General features: G+C 36.4%; 1 protein-coding gene across 2 annotated transcripts in view; it reads left to right on the top strand.

Annotated features, from left to right (window-relative positions):
- The window catches only part of GPR143 (G protein-coupled receptor 143), a 57,891-nt gene that overhangs the window by 24,633 nt on the left and 12,537 nt on the right, over positions 1–20,721 (top strand). For both annotated transcript variants that reach the window (XM_027835416.1, XM_027835415.1), the window contains 2 exons: positions 1,558–1,675; positions 10,313–10,556. In XM_027835416.1, the coding sequence (XP_027691217.1) occupies positions 1,558–1,675; positions 10,313–10,556 (362 nt within the window). The remainder of the gene's footprint in view (positions 1–1,557; positions 1,676–10,312; positions 10,557–20,721) is intronic.

Raw genomic sequence — 20,721 nt, 5'->3', positions numbered from 1 at the left:
ATTAATAATTTACCTGACATGAGGTTTGTTTAGACACTACCAGAAGCATAAATTTCCTTACTCTTATGAAAATTGGCTTACTCTTCCAAAGTCCACTAAAATCCTCTACCAGTTACATTTCTAATACCAAGTTAATTGATATTATTTTGGTCTTGGTTATATAACCCATAAACTACTAATACTATTAATTATCCCCATTTTGTAGGTGAGGAAACTGAGAACTGTGAGAAATTAAGTGGCTTGCCTAGGATCAGTGGGCTAATTAATGGATGGTGGCAGCATCCAAGTCCAGCCCTCAATCTCCTATGCCCTCTGGTTGTCGTAGACAATCTTCCCCGTAAAGCCCTATTCTGATACCTCCTGGTGGAATGGAGAGAACTCTGGGTTCTTTATGGCCGAGAAGCAACAGCTCTAACAGGAATTACCAAGATAGAAAAAAATCCCAGTACTGGAATGCTAACAGTTTGGGAGACAGCATGATAGAGTGGGCAGAATTAGAAGTCCTGGGTTTAAATCCCAGCTCTGATACTCACCGCCCAAATAGCTTTGGCCAAGTTACTACTTGGACCTTAATTTCTTCATCTGTAAAGTTAGAGGATTGGACTGGATGGCGACTGAGGTCCCTTGTAGCTCTATATCTTTGATCCTACCTGCTTTTCTGAGGACCAGCCTAACTAAATTTGGGGAGGTTTCTTATTGGGGAGGCTCATTCAACGAACTAACTATTTTTTTTAACGACAGCAGCTCAACGAATATTATCTGCTAATGTATAGAAGGGTTGCTTCTAAGGTATAAAGAACAGTGGATTTGGATTTAGCAAAGGTCTGGGTTCAAATCTGGCCTCTGTCACTTATTATAGTGCCCAGCACATAGTGGATGTTTAATAAATACTTATTCCCTTCCCCATTCCCCTTTAATGGCAATGATCAAGTCATTTAACCTTTCTGAGTCAATTTTTCCATCTATAAAATGGGTATAATAATATCAGTAATACCTACCTCCTAGGGTCATCATGAGGATCAAGTAATGCAATAGTTTAAAAATATTTTTAAAAAGCAGACCTTAAAATACTATCGAATTTTCAACTGTACCCCCTTTTCTCCCTTCGCTCCCTTTCTCCTCTTTCCTTCCCATTCCTCCCTTTCTCTATCCCCTCTTTCTCTTTCTTCCTTTCTCTCTTCTTCATCTCCACAGATGAAATCATAGATTCTTGAAGTAAGCAAAGCATATTCCAGACAAATTCTAACTAATCTTAAATATAATGTGGTAATTTTATACTGTGAGGAAGTGTAGAATACAAGGATGTTGGGAGAGGGAGGTTCCTTAGATTTTGTTCTCTTTGTTTTAGTCTGAGTCAAAGAACTGAACATTTCTTGATCTAATGCCATTTACACATATTGTTTATTTTCATTGCTGGCTACAAGTAACCAGAGTAAACAGACATCTAGTTCCTTGACTCTAGTCACCATAAATTTTGCTTTTAATAACAGGACCTCATCATTAAAAACTAATTTTGTTTCTTGTTCTTTTTACTATGTACCTTTATCCTCCTGACAGCTGGTTGCCGAATATCATCAACGAAAGTCTTTTGTTCTACCTTGAAACACAGCCAGATATCAATGGAAGCTCCTTGAAAAATGTTAGAAATGCAACCTTGATCACATGGTTTACTATGGTAGGTCAACCAGATTTTCATCTTTCTTATACTTCAAAAGAGCAGGGAGGGCACCATAGCAACAGATCGTAGACTTTAGAGCTTGAAAAGAACCCTAGAGGTCATTTTATTCAATCCCTTTATTTTATAGAGGAGGAAACTGATACTCGGAAATGACTTGTATATTTGTAAATTTGTATCTGGGTGTTGGAGGAACTGTCCTTTTTAAAAACATTTATGCCTTATTTGAATATGGGAGGACTCACATTTTTTAAAAACAGCTCTAAAACAATCCCAGCCTTATTGATGCAGGGAGGTTCACATTTAGAACTCAAATTGTCCTCACCTTCTGCTTTGTTCGATTGACTCTATGTGTAGAACTCTAATACACAAAAGCTGAAAGAAGCCAACAAAGAGAAAGGACATAAATTTCTAGTTTCTTTATCAAAATGCATTACATATTCACAACAGTTTATAATAATAAATAGTCTATTAGATTTTGTTTTTTGCATTCAAATCAGGGCTACTTCTACAGTAATTCGAAGGTCTCCCTGAGCTGAAGGAATTTAAAAATGAGCAAGGGAGCCTTGATTAGTTTTTTCTGCCAATTGTCCATCCTTCATTTGGTGGCAAATTCTTTTCCAAATGAATGATTATTCTGTAACCTTGTCCCCTATAGAGAGGAGAAAAGCAAGCCCATAAATAGGACTTATGTGTCTAAAAGAGATTTAGTGCAAGCTATTCTGTGCAGCTCTGGGAGAAGAGAGTGGGGTGCTACAGGCCTCCACATCTGCCAAATCTGCATTCAGATTTGGAGGAGAGGGATGAAGAATTTACATAACACTTATTATGTGCCAGGCACTCTGCTAAGCACCTTAAAAATATTATCTCATTTGATCAGGGCAATAATGTTGCAGTTCCACAAACTGGGGTGACTTGGCAACTCCAAAGATGGCTTTCCAGTTTTCCTTTTTTTATATACATGGTACTTCCTCTAAGCTAGTTCCCTTCATTTGCTCTTACACTGGTACATTGGGCCCTCTAGAAGGTGGCTGCTATTCAAAGGTTCAAGTAGGATACCCCATAGGTACTTACTCTTTTTGTTTGTTTGTTTGTTTGTTTGTTTGTTTGTTTTTGGTTGGGCAATGGGGGTTAAGTGACTTGCCCAGGTCGCACAGCTAGTAAATATCAAGTGTTTGAGACTGGATTTGTACTCAGGTCCTCCTGAATCCAGGGCCAGTGTTCTATCCACTGTGCCACCTACCTGCCCCCATAGGTACTTATTTTTAAAGGTCAGGAGACCTCCTTGGGGGACTTTCCATTAACGATCAGCCAGTAGACACAATTAGCTCTCAGCGGTGGCCAAGAGCCATCTACCAAGACTGCATAGTACATACAATAGCTACAGAACATTCCCAACATAAATCTCAGGTGCGCTCTCTCACAAATACACAAACTTAGGGTACAGTGATAGTAGAAGGCATATAGGAAATACATGTGGTCAAAGCAAGTCTCAGCTCTAGTGTTTTGGTGTCCTGAAGCCTTTCTCTCTTCCCTAAAGCTCAACTCTTTGCTATGGATAGCTATCTCTTGAATCAATAGTAAATCTGCACACCTCAAAGCTACTTCTGGTATTGCAAGACTGACTGGCTCTCTGTACATGAACTGTGTATATCTGCTCCCTTAGTTGTGCTTTAGACTCTCGTGAATGGACCCTCCAGCTACTGGATGAGGTGTCTCCCTCTGGGCAAATAATCCATTCCTAGACACTGTGGCTAATGGGGGCGGGGGGAGAAGAAGGAGAGAAAATTCCCTTCTCTCCCCTTCCCCCCAAAGAGGTAAAAAGCTGACTTCTTCCCCAACTGCTGGCTCCTGCCTTCACTGACTCAAACTATAAACTCCAAATGTTCCTAGGGCTTAGCTGTTTAAAGCCCCCAGAGGCATGATTAATGCTTTTGGTCAGTCTTATGATCAGGCACCCTCACAAGAGACCTTCAAGCTAGGTGACCACTTCTCAGGGATATCCTAAGTGGGATTTAATACATTCAGTTATAGGACACACCAAATAACCTCTAATGTCAATTCCAACTCAGAGATGCTGTGAATCTACTTTCTTCCTACATCTCTTAGCACTCCTCAACCTTCTTCAAAGCTTTAACTTCTTCCTCCCACAAAAATGGGTCATGCAAGTTTTGTCCTGGCCTACTTTCTTGTTCTTTATATGTTCTCTCCCTTGTTGCTCTCACCTATTCCCATGGTTTCAGTGATCATTTCCGTGGAGATGTATATATCCTAATTATGTATATATCCAGCTCCAATCACTCACCTAAACTTTAGTCTCACCTTTCCAACTCCAGGCTGGATTTGTATCTTGTGTTTTCTCCTACCTGATAAATAAATTAAGTCTCATCTTCTAGGTGGTACAAGAGAACCAAATGGCCAAGAAAATATAGGCAGATACCTGGAGATCAAAGGGAAGGAGTAACAAGGTAGATAGACATAATTAGATCCAATAATTGAATTTCGCCTTGTGAATCGGTTTCTGTTTGCTTTGTTCTATATTGGGATATGACAAGAATGTGCTGATTAAAGTGGATTACACAATCTTATTGTCAGAAAGGCAGGAAGCCTGGCCTAAATAAATTAAACTTCTCTCAGAAGCTCCAGCAACAGAGCTGTCCATGTAATGAACAGTTACAGAAAACAGACAGTTTGATAAAGTACTTAGCCCCAAGAGTTAAACGAGTGCTACTGAAAAGAAGACAAATTACTGAGAATCTTTCTTCAAGCAAATATGGGAAAGCAAGGGAAATTTTCAAATGACCTGCAGAGTGTGTTCTGTGTTTGTGTTTGTGCTAGTATCAAGTCATGACTCTCTGTACTCAAAGTTTGGTTATATATTGATGAAAAAGATTGAGAAGTTGAAAGAATACATATCAACTCTCTAGGTTAGCAGGAAGAATGAAATGTTTGTTGAATGAATAGAAGAACTGCTTTGAAGAAACAAAAAAAGAAAATGGATGTAAAAGGGCAAAAAAGGAGTTTTAAGCTGCACTGTGAAATTAAATGGTAGAAGAATGAAATAGAAAGATAAAAGTAAAGAAAAAGCATGTGAGATTATACTCATATAAGAAACCCAAGAGAATGTAGTGAAGAGTATTTACACGACCAAGGCAACCTCCATCGCATTCAAAAAATTCCTGTGGCTTCTTATTACTCCAGTATCAAACATAAAATCCTCTGACTTTCAAACCCCTCACAACTTGGCCTCTTCCTACTTTACCAGTCTTCTTACTCCCCTCCACATAGTCTATGACTCAATGATGCTGGCTTCCTTGACGTTCCTCACACAAAACATTCAACTTCCTGACTCCGGACATTTTTACTGGCTATCCCTCTTGCCAGGAATGTTTTCCCTCCTTACTATACCTACTGGTTTCCTTCAAGTCTCTGCTAAAATCCCATCTTCTGCAGGGAACCTTTTTCATTGTTCTTCAGTCATTTTCATTTGTGTCTGACTCTTTGTGACCCCATTTGGGGTTTTCTTGGCAAATACACTGAAGTGGTTTGCCAATTCCCTCTCCAGCTCATTTTAGAGATGAAGAAACTGAGGCAAACAGGGTTAAGTGACTTGCCCAGGGTCAGAGGGCTAGAAAGTGTCTGAGGCCAGATTTGAACTCAGGAAGATGAATCTTCCTGACTCTCAGGCCTGGTGCTCTCTCCACTGCACCAGCTTGTGGTAATATCAGTGCCTTCCTTCTGAAATAGTCCCAATTTATCCTGGATATGTCTTGTTTATACATTGTTGTTTGCATATTGACTTCCCCATTAAAATGTGAACTTCTGGAGAGCAGGAACTGTTTTTACCTTTGTCCTTATCTCTAACACTTAACACAACGTCTGGCACATAATAAGCATTTAATAAATGCTTATTGACAAAATGACGAGTAAGGATTTACAGAGGATGAAACAGAAGCTATATTGTTATGGGAATATGAAAGACTACTCAGACAAGAGCAGGAATAATATAAGGAGTTTGGGGAATAGAACTGACATAATATAGTCATAAGTGGGGCACTTCAGTTATCTAGATGTGTTCATGTGCTCTCTGCCAAAAAGCAGAGCAGCTGAGCAATTTGTGACTTATCCTAATGGTAGTTTCATCCTTCAAAACCTGAAGGAAACAACAAAGAAACTGCTGTTCTGAATCTCATTCTGACCAATAAGGAAGAACTGGTTGTTGATATAGAAATAATGAAAACTCTGGGAGCCAATCACCACTCCACTGGAACAGTCAGCCCAAGGGTAAAATAAGATTTCAAGAATAAAATTCTGAAGCTACAAGGAAAAATGGTTCTGATAAGGAAGAAAAAGAAGAATTTCATAGTGACTAATTAGGCAGCACAGAGACCTTACTAACATTAAAACACACACACATAACCAAAATGAGAGTAAGAACAGTTAAATAAGGATGAATATTTTTAAAAATCAGCATGCACCTGTGATTGTATTAGGAACATTAAATTCTAGAATGAGATGGGGATGACAGTGAATACTGAAAACAACAAAAAAAGATATCTTGGGACTTTTTTAAGGTTTATCAGGAACCTCTGATATATACTGGCTGTGTGACCCTCTATAAGTTACAGAGAAGGTGCTGAAATGAACTATTAGAGGGAGTTTCCTCACTTAGACATTCATTTCTTTATCAGGGAAATCAAAGGTCTAGTCCCTATATCCCAATCCTCATTCCTATTTCTAAATTGAGAGTACAGGAAGGATCAAAGAATGGCTATGGCCACTACTTGGGGGATGGGATAACAGAAGATGGTGAGAAAACAGAATTTTTCAACTTCTTTTCTTTTCCAATGAGAAATGATCATTAGCTTGAGAAAGGTAGAACAAAAATGATTAACTCGGAGTAGATAACCCTAAATAAGCGAGGAGATGATAAGAAAATATGTTGAGGTCCTCAATGAGTTCTAGTGACTGGATCCAGATGAACTATATCCCAATGTCCTGAAATAACATAAATAAATGAATGATTGGTTGCCCATGTGATCTTAAGTAAGTTATCTAACCTTTTGTGACTCAATTTCCTCACCTGTGAAACAAGGGGATTAGATTTGATTATCTCTGAGGTGATGTTGTAGTCCATTATGTTGTGATCTTATTCCTGGCAAATTTCTAGAGTACATATTATGAAATATCTAGATAAAACACTTATTGTGTTTTACAATGTGTTAGGCACTGTGCTAAGCTCTAGGGATACAAAGACAAGCAAGGCAGTCCCTGCCCTCAGGGAGCTTACTTACATTCTAATTGGGGAAGTTGTTTAAAAGAGGGAGGAAAGGAAGAGGGGTACGGGTCCTAATGGCAAGAAGGGGCAGTGCTGCAAGTGAGGGGAAGGGTGGAGTCCAGAGAGAGTTGAGAATTAGGTGAAATATGGCTGAGAAGCTTTCCAAACAGGTGTGTGTTGGGGGAGAGAATCACCAATGAAGAGAACAGATTCCTAGGGTGGAGACCTCCCAGGGTGGCATTTTGTCCACAAGAAGTAGTTGGAATCCTCAGAGTTGAGGTCAGTGAGCACTGAGAGAGAGAAGTTGTGATAATTAAAATCATAATGATTTCATTATATACAGCCCATGACAAACTCACCTAATTTCTTCTTTTTTTGATCTTTTAAATATTTTATTGAATCACCTCCATGATAACTCCATCCTCTACTCCCACAATAGAACCTTCCCTTTTAACAAACAAATGCAGAATTAATCAACACATTTGTCAGTGTTCTTTGCCATCTATATCTCACTCCCTTCTGATAAAAGGAGGCAGTCTTTATTATTAATCCTCTGAAGTTATCATCAGACACTGCATTGATCCGTTCTGAAGTCTTCCAATATTTTTATTTTTATTTATTTATTTTTTTTGGCTAGGCAATGGGGGTAAGTGACTTGCTAGTGTCATGTGTCTGAGGTCACATTTGAACTCCGGTCCTCCTGAATCCAGGGCCGGTGATCTATCCACTGCGCCACCTAGCTGCCCCCTTTCAATATTTTTAAATAATATTCCCTTCTTACCTTCACCTCTTAAAATCCCTTGTCTTCTTCAATTGTAGAATCGCTTTCTAAATAAAGCCTTCCTTCTCCTTCTAGCTTCTAGTACCCATCCCTCTCACCCAAATTACCTTATATTTATTTTGTACAGGTATACCTAGGAAATATTGCAGGTTCAGTTCCAGATCACTGCAATAAAGCAAATCACAAATATTTTGGTTTCTGAGTGCATATAAAAGTTATGTTTACACTATACTTTAATCTGTTAAGTGCAAATATGTCTTTAAAAAAAACCCAACACATATACCTTAATTAAAAATACTTCATTGCTAAAAAATGCTAACCATCATCTGAGCCTTCCACGAGTCATAACCTTTATGCTAGTGGACCGTCTTACCTTGATATGGATGGCTGCTGACTGGTCTGGGTGGTGGTTGCTCAAGGTTGGGGTGGTTGTAGCAATTTCTTAAAACAAGACAACAGTGAAATTTACCACATCAATCGACTCTTCCTTTCACTTGAACACTGAGAGGCCATTGTAGGGTTATTAATTGGCCTAATTTCAATATTGTTGTGTCTGAGGCAATAGAGAGGCCTGAGAAAAGGAAGAGAAATGGAAAGCCTGATTGGTGGAAAGTCACAACACATACAACGTTTATCAATTAAGCTTGCCATCTTATATGGTTTTGTGGTGCCCCAAAACAATTACAATAGTAACTGTGAATTACAATAGTAATTATGAAAAAGTTTCAAATATTGTGAGAACTACCAAAGTGTGACACAAAGACATGATGTGAGTACATGCTGTTGGAAAAATGGTTTTGATAGACCTTAATACTGGAGTGCCACAATCCTTCAATTTGTAAAAAATGTAATATCTGCAAAGCACAATAAAACAAGGCATGCCTATATATGTGTGTGTATACACACACACACACACACACACAAACCCATATATGTACATATGTTTATGTAGGAATTTTTCTGGTTCTGCTTACTTAATTCTTCATCAGTACACTAATATTTTCCCATGTTTCCCTGAATTCTTAATATCATCATTTCTTATGGTATAGTAATATTCCATCACTTTTCTACACCACAAATTGTTCATCCATTCTCCACTGAATAGAAACCTACTCCCTTCCTCCCAACCCAGTTCATTGTTAGTATAAAAAGAGCTGCTTATAACCTACAATGGCCTCTGTGTCTTTGATCTCCTTGGAAATTATATGCATAGCAATGGTATTACAGAGTCATGGAGTATATGTAAATTACTGACTTTTGGGGTATAATTCCAAATTATCTTTTTAGAACTGCCAGCAGTAGTGCACTTGGGAGCTTCTGTATTAAAAATGACTTTGTTGTTAATTTGATTCACTGTCATTTTGAAGCCTTGAGCCTTTTTTTTTTTAACCATATGGAGCACAACGCTTTATGAGAAGTCTGGGTTGACTCCCCAAGCCAGCCAGCAGAACATCAGGCAAGTTCTCACTAGCTCCTAGTCCTCTCTTTCCGAGAGGATAGCAGTGACAGCCCCTCTTCTCTGCCTGTTCTCAAGCTCTTGCTTCCCCCAAAGTCCCTGCTTAGTAGCTTTTTCCATTGTCTTGGCAGCACAGGCACGCTGAGTAGAATTTGGGTTCATTCACTGCTCCTCACACATGATAATACACCTTCCATCTCTATTCCTTTGCATTGGCTGTGCCCCATTTCAGGAATGCACTCCTTCCCCATCTTCATTTCTCAGGATCCCTTGTTCTCTTCAGGACCCAGCTCAAGTACAACTTAATAAATAATACTTTCCTTCTTCCAGCTGCTAGTACCCACCACTCTCCTCAAAATTACCTCATATTTATTTCCTATGTATTCTGTATACACACACACACACACACACACACACACACACACACACACACACTGAGAGGTAGAATGTCATCATGGAGATCTGGATACTGTCATACATACTGGTTGTGTGACACCAGACGAATCTTCTTACTTTCCAGTCAGAGGTGTGCTGGAACCAGCTTGAACAGGCACTTTGTGAGAGCCAATTTAAAAATGTTCAATGTGAACATTTACGTCTCAGAAATCTGCAAACTACATCTAGACTTCAGAAAGTGATGGAGAAAACATTAATGATGCAGATTCAACTTAAATGTATGTCCTGGGTACATTCCCTGCCCCTCCACCCCGGGGATTGCTTAGCAAACAGGTACTAGCACACTCCTACTTTCTGTGCTCTAGGAAACTCTTTATAAACTGTGCTGACCTGTATTGCAGAAGGAGTTTGCTCATCTGGGACTTCTTTGTACCAATGAACTCACAGATCCAGGCCCTATCTCCATATATATATAATATTATATTATTAAGCATATTATTCTTAAGTATATTCTTATTAGTGTAACCCCAATAGAATGTAACCTTGATTTTGGGGACCATAAATCTTTTGTAGTCCAAGGGATTTAGCACAGCACCTGGTACGTAGTAAATACTTAATAAATGTTTGTCAGTTGCTTGGTTCAAACAAACTGGCTGTTTATCTTCTCAAGGCTTGCATCATGACATTGCATTGACTGCCTTCTATTCGTCCCCCTGTGTCTCATAGGGAATACTGAACCCAGTACAAGGCTTTCTTTTCTCCTTGGCTTTCTATGGCTGGACTGGATGCAACTTGGATTTCAAGTGTCAAAAGAAAGAGATACAGTGGGAATCTTTGTCGACATCAGCTGGGGAACATGCCTATGCCTCACAAGCCGGTTCGTCCCTCAACTATGAAAGCTATTCTCCCAAGAAGACAGTGGTGGTGAATGGCCATAATTCTGATGAGGCACTGGGCATGCTGTCAGAAGGTAACATCACTAATAACAGTGACAGATTTCTCTCAAACTCTCCTATTTATCAAGGTTGGTAATGTCCACAGAACATGTAGTGCCCTCTTCTATTGCTATGAACCTTTAAGGGTGTCAATATTGTGGTAACTGAACTCCAAAGCATAATAATGCTCATTTTCTGATTCTTCTCTATGGGAGATGTGGTGTTGACGTCTGTAGTCAGTTTCTTTATGGGAGCTGAAAGAAGTGGGCTTGGTTTATGGAATTTAAGAATAAATATGTATATGTGTGTACATATATATCTATATACATGCATACATACACTTTGTATATGTTATATGTGTATACATGTGCATATACACATTACATATATGTATACATGTTTATATACATAAGAACAGGTTCAGTGTAGGTAATAGAACTTTATATAATGCAGTTTTGCTTATGTATTAAATAGAATAGAATTGTTAGGTTTTTTTCCCTCTTCTGTCTAGCTCTTGTTTTGCCAGACACTGTCAGTCTAAGATAAATGGCAACTCCAGACCCTTTACTAATAAATGTGCTGTCAGGAATTAACACTGCAGAGTCTCTTAGGTTTGGTATTGGTTGCCTCCGTGACTGCCCTCAGATGTTTCAAACCAATTACTCTTAAAAGACTCAGAATTGTTCTGCGAGATTTTAAATGTGTTCTCATTTAAACACTGGAGGAGTTTTCTCAGTATGTATGGATGGGAGAGATTCAGGAAGGAGGAAAAGTGAGTCCAAGAGAAAATATAATATTTGACCAATTTAAACCCATGACATTAATTTAAACCCTTTGACATTGTCTCAAGTAGACTACTTACCATATTGTCCTCAACAATTTTAACTGTATTGTACTCCCTTGGAAAAATTAGGATTGCAGAAAAGGAAATTCAAATTGATTTCTAAGAGCATTGATAATTCTGTTTCATTATTGCAAGGCCTTTTTCCTGTGGGGTCAACTGATGTCTGAGTACTTTACCAGGACACCTTGTCTTACTTTGCATCTTTCCCCACTAACTCTGTTCAGGCTTGGCAGAGGCTTGAGTACAAAAAAAGTGTGCATGCTTTGCACTAGCATGTTATTTGAAGGGGAAAACAAAAGCAAAATACCATTCTTGCTCATATGGAAAGGCCTTATGAAAATTACAGGTTGTTTTCAAATATATCTCTGGGAATTCCCTCAGAACTTGGCTGATTTCTCAAGCCCCATTTGGCGTTCTTTTCCCTTGCTTAGTCACATATAAGGGGGTGCTGTTTTTTTAGGGTGCTTCATTCTGCGGACAAAAGAAAATGGTGAAACCCCATGGTGAAAGCCCTGAAGACTTACTGTCTTGTCCTGCCTGTGAGACTTGAACAGAGCCACGGAAGCAGTTTTAGCTAAAGCTAAAAGAAAGCCCTGTTTGTTTCTGAAATCAGGGATCTAGTACAAATATTTCACCAAGAGTGAAGGAAATACTAAGGAGACAGAGTTGTAGTTAGTTTATAAAAGTTGCTAACCCCTCCTGGGGAAGGGACAAAATAATTAGAAGTTGAAACAGTTTAGATTTGGTCCTCCTTACTGCTTCTTTTATAAGTAGAGACAATTCAGTCCTGCTTTTCACAAAAAGTACCAGCTTCTCTTCTCAACCACATATACCTAGAGCCATGTCCTGATTCCTTTTCTCTGCAGAAAAATCTGGGGAAGTTTTGATTTAAAAAAAAAAAAATTAGTGCCACCCAGTCAGAGCAGCTATGGGATACCACCTGGCTTAAACTCTGGCTTAGATAGCAGCTCCTGCTCCTCATTTGAGCTTTTAAGTTTGCATGTGCTCTTTTCTAAGGATGTCACGAATGCTACATTTTGTTTTCAAAGTCTCAGCAAAATCTCTGCTGCTGCTTGGATTAGGGGAAGCAGGGGAGGAAATTCCTTAAGATATTTTTTGAGTTCAGATAACTTTTAAAAAAAGAAACTGCTGAAGCTTGACATGTTGCATTACCTCTCCATGAGAAATGGAAAACTACAGAGTTGGAAATAGCTTCAGCTGTAATGAAGAATGACTGACCAGTGTGATTGGCCAAGACTCTTCTGTCTCTCTTTGCTGGGGCGGGAGCTGAATCTGGAGATAACAGGCTGCACACTCGGGATATGGGCTTAGTATGGAAAAGTAGAGCACACACACAAATCTGAGAAACCCCAAACCTCCCTCAAGATCACATTGTTAAAATATGGGGTCGTTAGTAGAAACATATATGCTACCCACTGAGTTCCTCGAGTGACCTTTAGAGAGGTCAAACAGGTGCTGGGAATAATTGTAGCCTAATATAGTGGGCATAAATTAGCTTCAGAGTTAGGAAGACCTGGATTCAAATTCTGCCTATGTTACATACTAACTGTTTAATCCAAATCAAGTCACAGCAACTTAATAATACTGAAGAGTAAGTGCTAATTTGCATTGGTAATTTACATTCCCCTTTGGAAGTTTCCTATGTCAGTGGAATCACTGGGCTGGTTGGAAAACAAAAGCAAAAACCCTTTTGCCAAGTTGGAAGAGGTGGCTGGTTTCCTACTGGCTTATAATCCTATCAAGACTTGTTTTCTGATGCCCTAGTGGACCTCCAAATACCTGCTTGAAACTTACCATTTCATTTTTCAAAGACAAAATTCAGTTCAATTTAATAAGCATATTATGCCCAAAGTAATTATAATCACTGTTTACAGAAATATTTTTAAAAATTAGGTATAAATTTGCATAGAGTTTAATTTTTAAAGGGCCCCTTCACTTGAATAATGAAGTAAAGTGGACATTTCCTTCTACAGTAAACTAAATATAATTAAAATATGGAAAAATGTTATATTTAAAGAGTAAAATTAAATATATTTGCAAATGCTTTCCTTGCCATTTCAAAATAATACTTCCACTTAAAATGCACCATATTGTCATTATTAAAAATAAAAAGACTTTTTAAAAAGTTGCATTTTATAAGTTGACCTTTTTAGAATTTTAATTTTTTGGTATTCAATATCAACAAACATGGACATTTCCATGTATAAAGAAGAACATAAATAGATAGTACATAAAACTGCAAATTTCTATGGGGCCTGTCAAGTGTTTCATTGACATTCCACTATCCTTTCTTTTTTTTTTTCCTTTTGCTATCACTATCACTAGCTCTTCAATCACCAACAAACTCACCTTCTCCTAAATGAAAAGTTCTCCTTTGTAACAAAAAAACAAACGAACAAAAAAAAAACCCAAGCAAAACAACCTATACATTGGCCATTTATGAAAATGCATGTTTCATTATATACTTCTATTCTATCATTTTTCTTTCAAGAGATAGAAAGCATTCTTTGCATTATTCTTCTATTTGGTCATTGCATTGATTAGAGTTCTTAAATAATTTGAAGTTGTTTTTATTTACAGTGTTCTAGTCATATAAATTACTTTTCTGGTTCTGCTCACCACACTAGGCATTACTTCATATATGTCCTCCTAGTTTCTCTGACTCTGTCTCTTTCATAATTTCTTATGGTACAATAAAATTCCATTGTAGTCTTATAACAAAATTTGTTTAGCCGTTCCCCAATTGATACACACTTTTTTTAGTTTCTTGTCTTTTACAATGAGAATATTTTTGTTCATAGGTGTCCTTTTCCTCTTTCTTTGATCCTTTTGGGGTATAGTCTTGGTAGTGGCATAATTGAGTCAACATGTATGCACAGCTTAGTGCTTTGGGGCCATTGTTCTAAATTGTTTTTCAGAAAGACTGGGTTCTACAGTTTTACATTCACAGTTCTACTAAGAGTGCATTGATCAATGTATCTCTCTTCTCAGAGCCTCTCTATTATCCTTTTTTTTTTTTGGTTGTCATTATAAATCTGATGAGTGTGAGATAAAACCTTGTTTTAATTTGAATTTATCTTATAAATGATTTGGAAAAAAAAATTTTCCTATGCATGCTGATAACTTGCATCTCTTCTTCTGACAACTCCTATTCCTATACTTTGGCCACTTATCTATTGCAGAACGGCTCTTCTCATAGAGTTGAATTGGCTATCTATACATCTTGGATATCAGACCTTTATCAGGTCTGATTTTATGGCAAATTTATGGCAAAATTTTTTCCCTGTTAATGATTTCTTTTCTAATTTTAACTGCATTGATTCTAGTTGAGCAAAAATGTTTCAATTTTATATAATTAAAATTGTCCATTTTATCTTCTGTAATCCTCCCTATAACTTGTTTGGTTAGGAAGCCTTCCTTTATCCAATGTCTAGTAAGCAGTTAACAAATGCTTTTTGACTAACCGTATCCATAGTTGCAAGAGTCATCTTGCTTATTCTTCTAATGTGTTTATGACATGACCTCTTATGTCTAGTTCAGGTATCTATTTATATGTTCTTGTGGCATGTGGTATATTATTTCTATCAGCCTACTTTGATTTTACGGCAACTAGGTGGATAGTGGATAGAGTGCTGGGCCTGGAGTCAAGAAGACCTGAGTTCAAATGTGACCTCAGGCACTTACTTGTTGTATGAATCTAGGCAAGTCAGTTCCTTCATCTGTAAAATGAGCTGGAGAAGGAAATGGCAAACCACTCCAGTATCTTTACCAAGAAAACTCCAAGTGGGTTCACTAAGAGTTGGACATGATTGAAAAATGACTGAACAGCAACTTTTCATTTTCCCCGACAATTTTTTGTCAAGTCATTAATCTGTTAGTTAATCCTTGGATTTATTGAACTCTTTGTTATTATGTTCATTTGTTTCTGGATTTAGTGTAAATAACTGGCTTTACTTTTCTATTTCTTAACTAGTACTATATATTTTTGGTAATTACTTTTTGTTGTATAGTCTGAGATCTAGTACTACTGGGTCTGCTTTTTTATTTTTTTCTCCTTTTCATTTTTTCCTTTGATATTCTTAACATTATATTTCTCCAAATGAAGTTTGGTATTTTTTCTAGTTCTATTAAGTAATTCTTCATTGATTTAATAGGTATGGCAGTGAATAACTAAATTAATTCAAAAAGTATTGTTATTCTCATTATATTAGCACAGCCTAACTATGAACAATTACTATATTTTCAATATTTGCCTTTATTTCTGTAAAGCATGTTTTTTCTTAAGGATATATTTATGTAATTCCTATGTGTATCCTGGCAGGTGGGCTCTCAAAACTTTATCTATTATGTAATTATTTTGAATGGAATTTCTATCTCTTTCTGATGAGTTTTGCTGGTAATATATGGAAAGGCTGATGATTTGTGCAGGTTTAATCTAGATCCTATTTTCTGGTGTTATTGTTTCAACTAATTATTTAGTTGATTGAATCTTCAGGGATATACTTGTAGACAATCATGTCAGTTACGAAGAGAAATATTTGTCTCCTTTTTCATGCTTATCCTCCCAATTTCTTTATCTTGACTAATTGATATAACTACCATTTCTAGAACTCTATCAAAAAATAGCAGTGATAATGGATATCCTTGTTTTACCCTTGATCTTATTGGAAAGATCTCTATCATTTCTTCACTATACAGAGGAAGCTGACTTTTTGTTTTAGACAGAAATTATTTGCCGCATTAAGGAAAAGTCCAGTTATTTCTGTGTTTTTACATTTTTTTTAAACATTAAAGGATGTTATATTATGTGAAAAGTCTTTTCTGCATCTATTTTTATCATGTGATTATATTTGTTTTGTTATTAATATCATCTGTTGTGTTTGTAGTTTTCTTAATATTGAGCCAACCCAATACCTGAGATAAATCCAATCTGGCCATAGTTTATAATCTTTTTTAATAAGTTGCTGTAACCTTTTGCTAATGTTTTATTCAACATTTTTGTTCTGGTAATCACAAATCACAAACCAGAATATTGGTTTATAGTATTTTTTCCCTTCTATGTTTTGTGTAGCCCTGGTTTAGGCACCAAGACAACATGTTTCAGTGAATTAATTTGGTAGTATTACTTTTTTCTAGATTACTTCAAAGTTTATATAAAATTGAAATTAGTTTTCCTTTGAATATTTGATAGAATTTACTTATAAATCCATCTTTTTTTTTCTTTTGGGAATTCATTTATCACTTGTTCAATTTTTTTTTCTGAGATTGAATAATTTACATTCTCTATTTCTTACACTATTAATCTGCATAGTTTATATTTATATATATATTCATCCATTTAATTTAAATTATTGTTTAATTAATAATAATAATAATTAGCATTTATAACAGCATTTACAATGTGCCAGGCACTATGCTAAGTGCTTTTCAAAGATTATCTCATTTGATCCTTAGTATAAACCTGGGAGGTAAGTGCTATTATTATCCTCATTTTACAGATGAGGAAAATGAGGCAAGCAGAGATTAAGCAATTTGCCAGGGTCACACAGCTAGTAAATGTCTGAGGCTGAATTTGAACTCAGATCTTCCTGATTCCAAGCCGGGCACACTATCTATTGTACCACTTAGTTTCCTTAATTATGTTGGCATACAATTGGGCAAAATAGTTTTTAATTATTTTCTCTTATTTGGTGTTAATTTCCCCTTTTGATATCTGCAATTTAACTTTCCTCTCCTTTTTAATCAGATATTTATTTTATTAGTTTATTTTTCCTTCCTTAAACCAACTCCTAGGTTTTAACTATCAATTCAATAGAGGTTGTTTAGGGATTTTTTTTTCTGCTTTCAAATTTATCTCTTCTTTGATTTTCAGAATTTTTAATTTTCTATTTAGTTGGAGTTTTTTTATTTGTTGCTTCTCTAGTTTTTTTTTTAATTATTTGCGCAGTTCATTAATCTTTTGTTGATGAAAGTGTTTAGAAATACAAATTTCCCTCTAAAGATTATTTTGGCTACATCCCAAATATTTTGCTATAATATCTTACTGTTTTAATTTTCTTTCATCAGAATGTCTATGGTTTCTATGATTTGCTCTTTGATCTACACATTCTTTAGGATTAGATTATTTAATCTTTATTTAAGTTTTAATGTTTTCTTGAAATGCTCAGTATTGATTATAATTTTTTTTAGTGTTGTGGTTGGCAAAGAGTAAGTTTCACATTTCTACTTTTCTGCATTTGTCTTAAAAATTTTAGGCCTTAACACGTGGCAAATTTTTATGTAGACACTATGCATATATTTTTTTAAATTTCTACCCAGCAAGGGATTTAGAGATCTAGCATATCTAACTTTTCTAAAATTTTATTCAGGTCCTCAGCTTCTTCCTTGTTAATCAGAGGGAACACATTGAACTTCTCAACTGTTATGTTTTTGCTATTTCTCATTATAATTTGATTTTTTTTCCTTTAAATTCTTAGATGCTGTCATTTGATGCATACATGTTAAATATTGATATTGTGTCATTTATCTGTTGTATCTTTAAACATAATGTGTTTCCTCTGGTTATCTCTTTTAACCATGAAATTTTTCTATTGCTTTGTCTGAGACAGAATGATACTCTTCCCTTTTCAAGTTTACCTAAAGCATAATAAATTTTGCTTCAGCACCTAACGTTGATCCTTGTGAAACTTTATACTTCAAGTGTGTTTTTTCTAAGCAATATAGTGTTAGATTCTGCTTTCTAACCCATCTGTTATCTTCCACTTTTATGAGGGAGTTCATCCCTTTATGTTTATGGTATGATTGTTTAATGAGTACTTCTCTCCATAATATTCCTTACACATTTTACTCTCTTTGCTCCTTGCCATTTTCTTTACAAAGAAGAAGGTGGTGAAAGAGGAAGACTGTGATCAATTTTACAGTTTTACAAATCTACAAATTTACAACAAAGGTCTGTTGCCTTTCCTCTTCTCTCCTCACCTAGACCCAGAATACAGATGCTTATACTTTCCTTCCTTTTAATACATCTTAATATGCATTCCCTGAAGATGAAGTTTGTTTTGCTTTTGACTATTCCCTCCCTCTTAAATCCTTCTTCCATCTTTCCCCACTTGTTTTCCTGTTGATTTTATTATATTTCTACACCAAACCTGTGTGTGTGTGTGTGTGTGTGTGTGTGTGTTCAACACTCTAGTTTGGTTCAAATAAGAGTTAGGTTCTTGTGACTACTGCTTTCCCTTCCCTTTCTATATACTTTCCTTATCACCTCAATTATGAGAAATAGTAAGAATATTACTATATAATACCATATAATATATAATATTAAATAATTATAATGTAATAATAAATAATATAACACAAAAGATAAGTATTTCTTGGATTCAGGAATAAATATTTCCTGGACTTGGAGTCAGAAAGACTTAGATTCGAATGCGGCCTCAGACATATACTAGCATGTCACTCTGGGCAATTCATTTAACCTCTGTTTGCCTCAGTTTTCTCAAATGTAAAATGGGGATGATAATAATAATACTTATCTCCTGGGGTTATTGTGAGAATCAAATGAGGTAATATATTTAAAGTGCTTTGCACAGTGCCTGGCACATAGTTTAGGCATTTAATTAATGCTTGTTTCTTTCCTTTCTTTCTTCTTTCCCCTTCTTATTTCTTCCACAATGTATTCCTTTCTCACTTTCTCTTCTTTACTCTCCGAAGACCATCAGAATAGAACAAAACCACTGACAAATTCTGTTTGTAATACTCAACTTCTTATGTGAATCTTTGACATTTCAAGATATTAGAGACCCTTGCCTTTTCTCCCTTTATTAAAATGTCATTCAGTCAACCAAAATTTATTAAACACCTATTATGTACCAAATTCTATGCTAAGTGCTCAGGATACAAAGGCAAAAAGAGCCCCCACCTTCATGGAACTTACATTCTAATGGGGAAAATATAAAAATATGTAGGCATATACACAAAGTAGTTGGATGATAATTTCAGAAGGAAAGACAGTAGCAGCTGGGGGAGGAAAAAGTGGACAGGGACCAGAAAAGGCTTCCTATGATTTCAGTTGAATCTTTTCTTTTTTTAATTGTAAACTTTATTCAATTCTGTACTTAGCAATTTCTAAGTATTATATATAAGATACTGCTTTAGACACTTTTACAGAAAACTCAGCTGAATCTTAAAAGGTAGCCTGGGAAACAAAAAGGTGGATGTGAGGAGGAAGAGCATTTTAGGCATAGAAGACAACCAATTCAAAAGCATGGAGATCGGAGATGAAGTTTCCTGTAGTTTATGTTGCTAAATTGTAGAATGTGTAGAAGGGAGGAAAGTTATGAGAGAGGACTCTGTATTTAATCTTGGAGGTAATAGGGAGCCACTGGAGTTTGAGTTGGATTCATATCTAATACTTTAGGAAAATCACTTTTGTACCTGACCGGAGAATGGAGTGGATTTGGAAGAAACATCATGCAAGGGTAACAATTAAGGAACTATTGGAATAGTTCAGGCAAGAAGTAATGAGGTCCTCAACCAGGGTGATGACTGTGTGAGTAAAGAGACTGGGACATATACAGGAGATACTGTGAAGATACAAACAGCAGGATTTGTCACCTAGTTAGATATGTGGGGTGAATGAGAGTGAGGACTTAGGCATAGCACCAATATTGAGAGCCTAGGTGACTTGAAAGAATGGAGAAGTTGGGAAGAGGGGAGAGTTTAGGGGAAAAGATAATGAATTTGTCTCAGACATTTTGTGTTTGAGACACCTTTGGAACATCCAGTTTAACATGTCCAAAAGGCAGCTAGTGATGTGAAACTAGGGCTAGGTAGATTGATCTGGAATCATCAGCAGATAGATGATCATTGAACCTATGGAAGTTAATATCACTAAGTTAGACAGAGTAAAGGGAAAAGACAAGAGGAACAAGGACAAAGACTTGGGGGGCAGAAAGGGTTATGGACTTGATATAGATGAAGATCCAGAAAAGGAGACCAAGAAGGAGCAATGAAATTGGTAGAAGAACAGAATCACAAAAACCCAGAGAACAGAGAGTATCCAGGAGAAGGTAATCAACAATGTCAAATGAGAAGGCGACCAATAGTGTCAAATGATGCAGAGAGGTCAAGAACCCAAGTATTTTATTATAGCTTAGCCCCTTGCAATTACTCAAAATGTATTTATCCTTTCAGGTTTGTCTTAATACTTGTGTTTGCATTTCAAAGTTTCTATTATACCTCTCTGGTCTTTTCATCACAAATGCTTAAAAATGCCTCTATTCTATTAAATCAATCTCTCTCTCTCTCTCTCTCTCTCTCTCTCTCTCTCTCTC

The sequence above is a fragment of the Vombatus ursinus genome, unplaced genomic scaffold (assembly GCF_900497805.2).
Source record: "Vombatus ursinus unplaced genomic scaffold, bare-nosed wombat genome assembly UNPS02014814.1, whole genome shotgun sequence".
Classification (NCBI taxonomy): domain Eukaryota; kingdom Metazoa; phylum Chordata; class Mammalia; order Diprotodontia; family Vombatidae; genus Vombatus; species Vombatus ursinus.
Note: the sequence above shows the minus strand (reverse complement) of the source record. Positions and strands in the feature narration are given on the sequence as shown.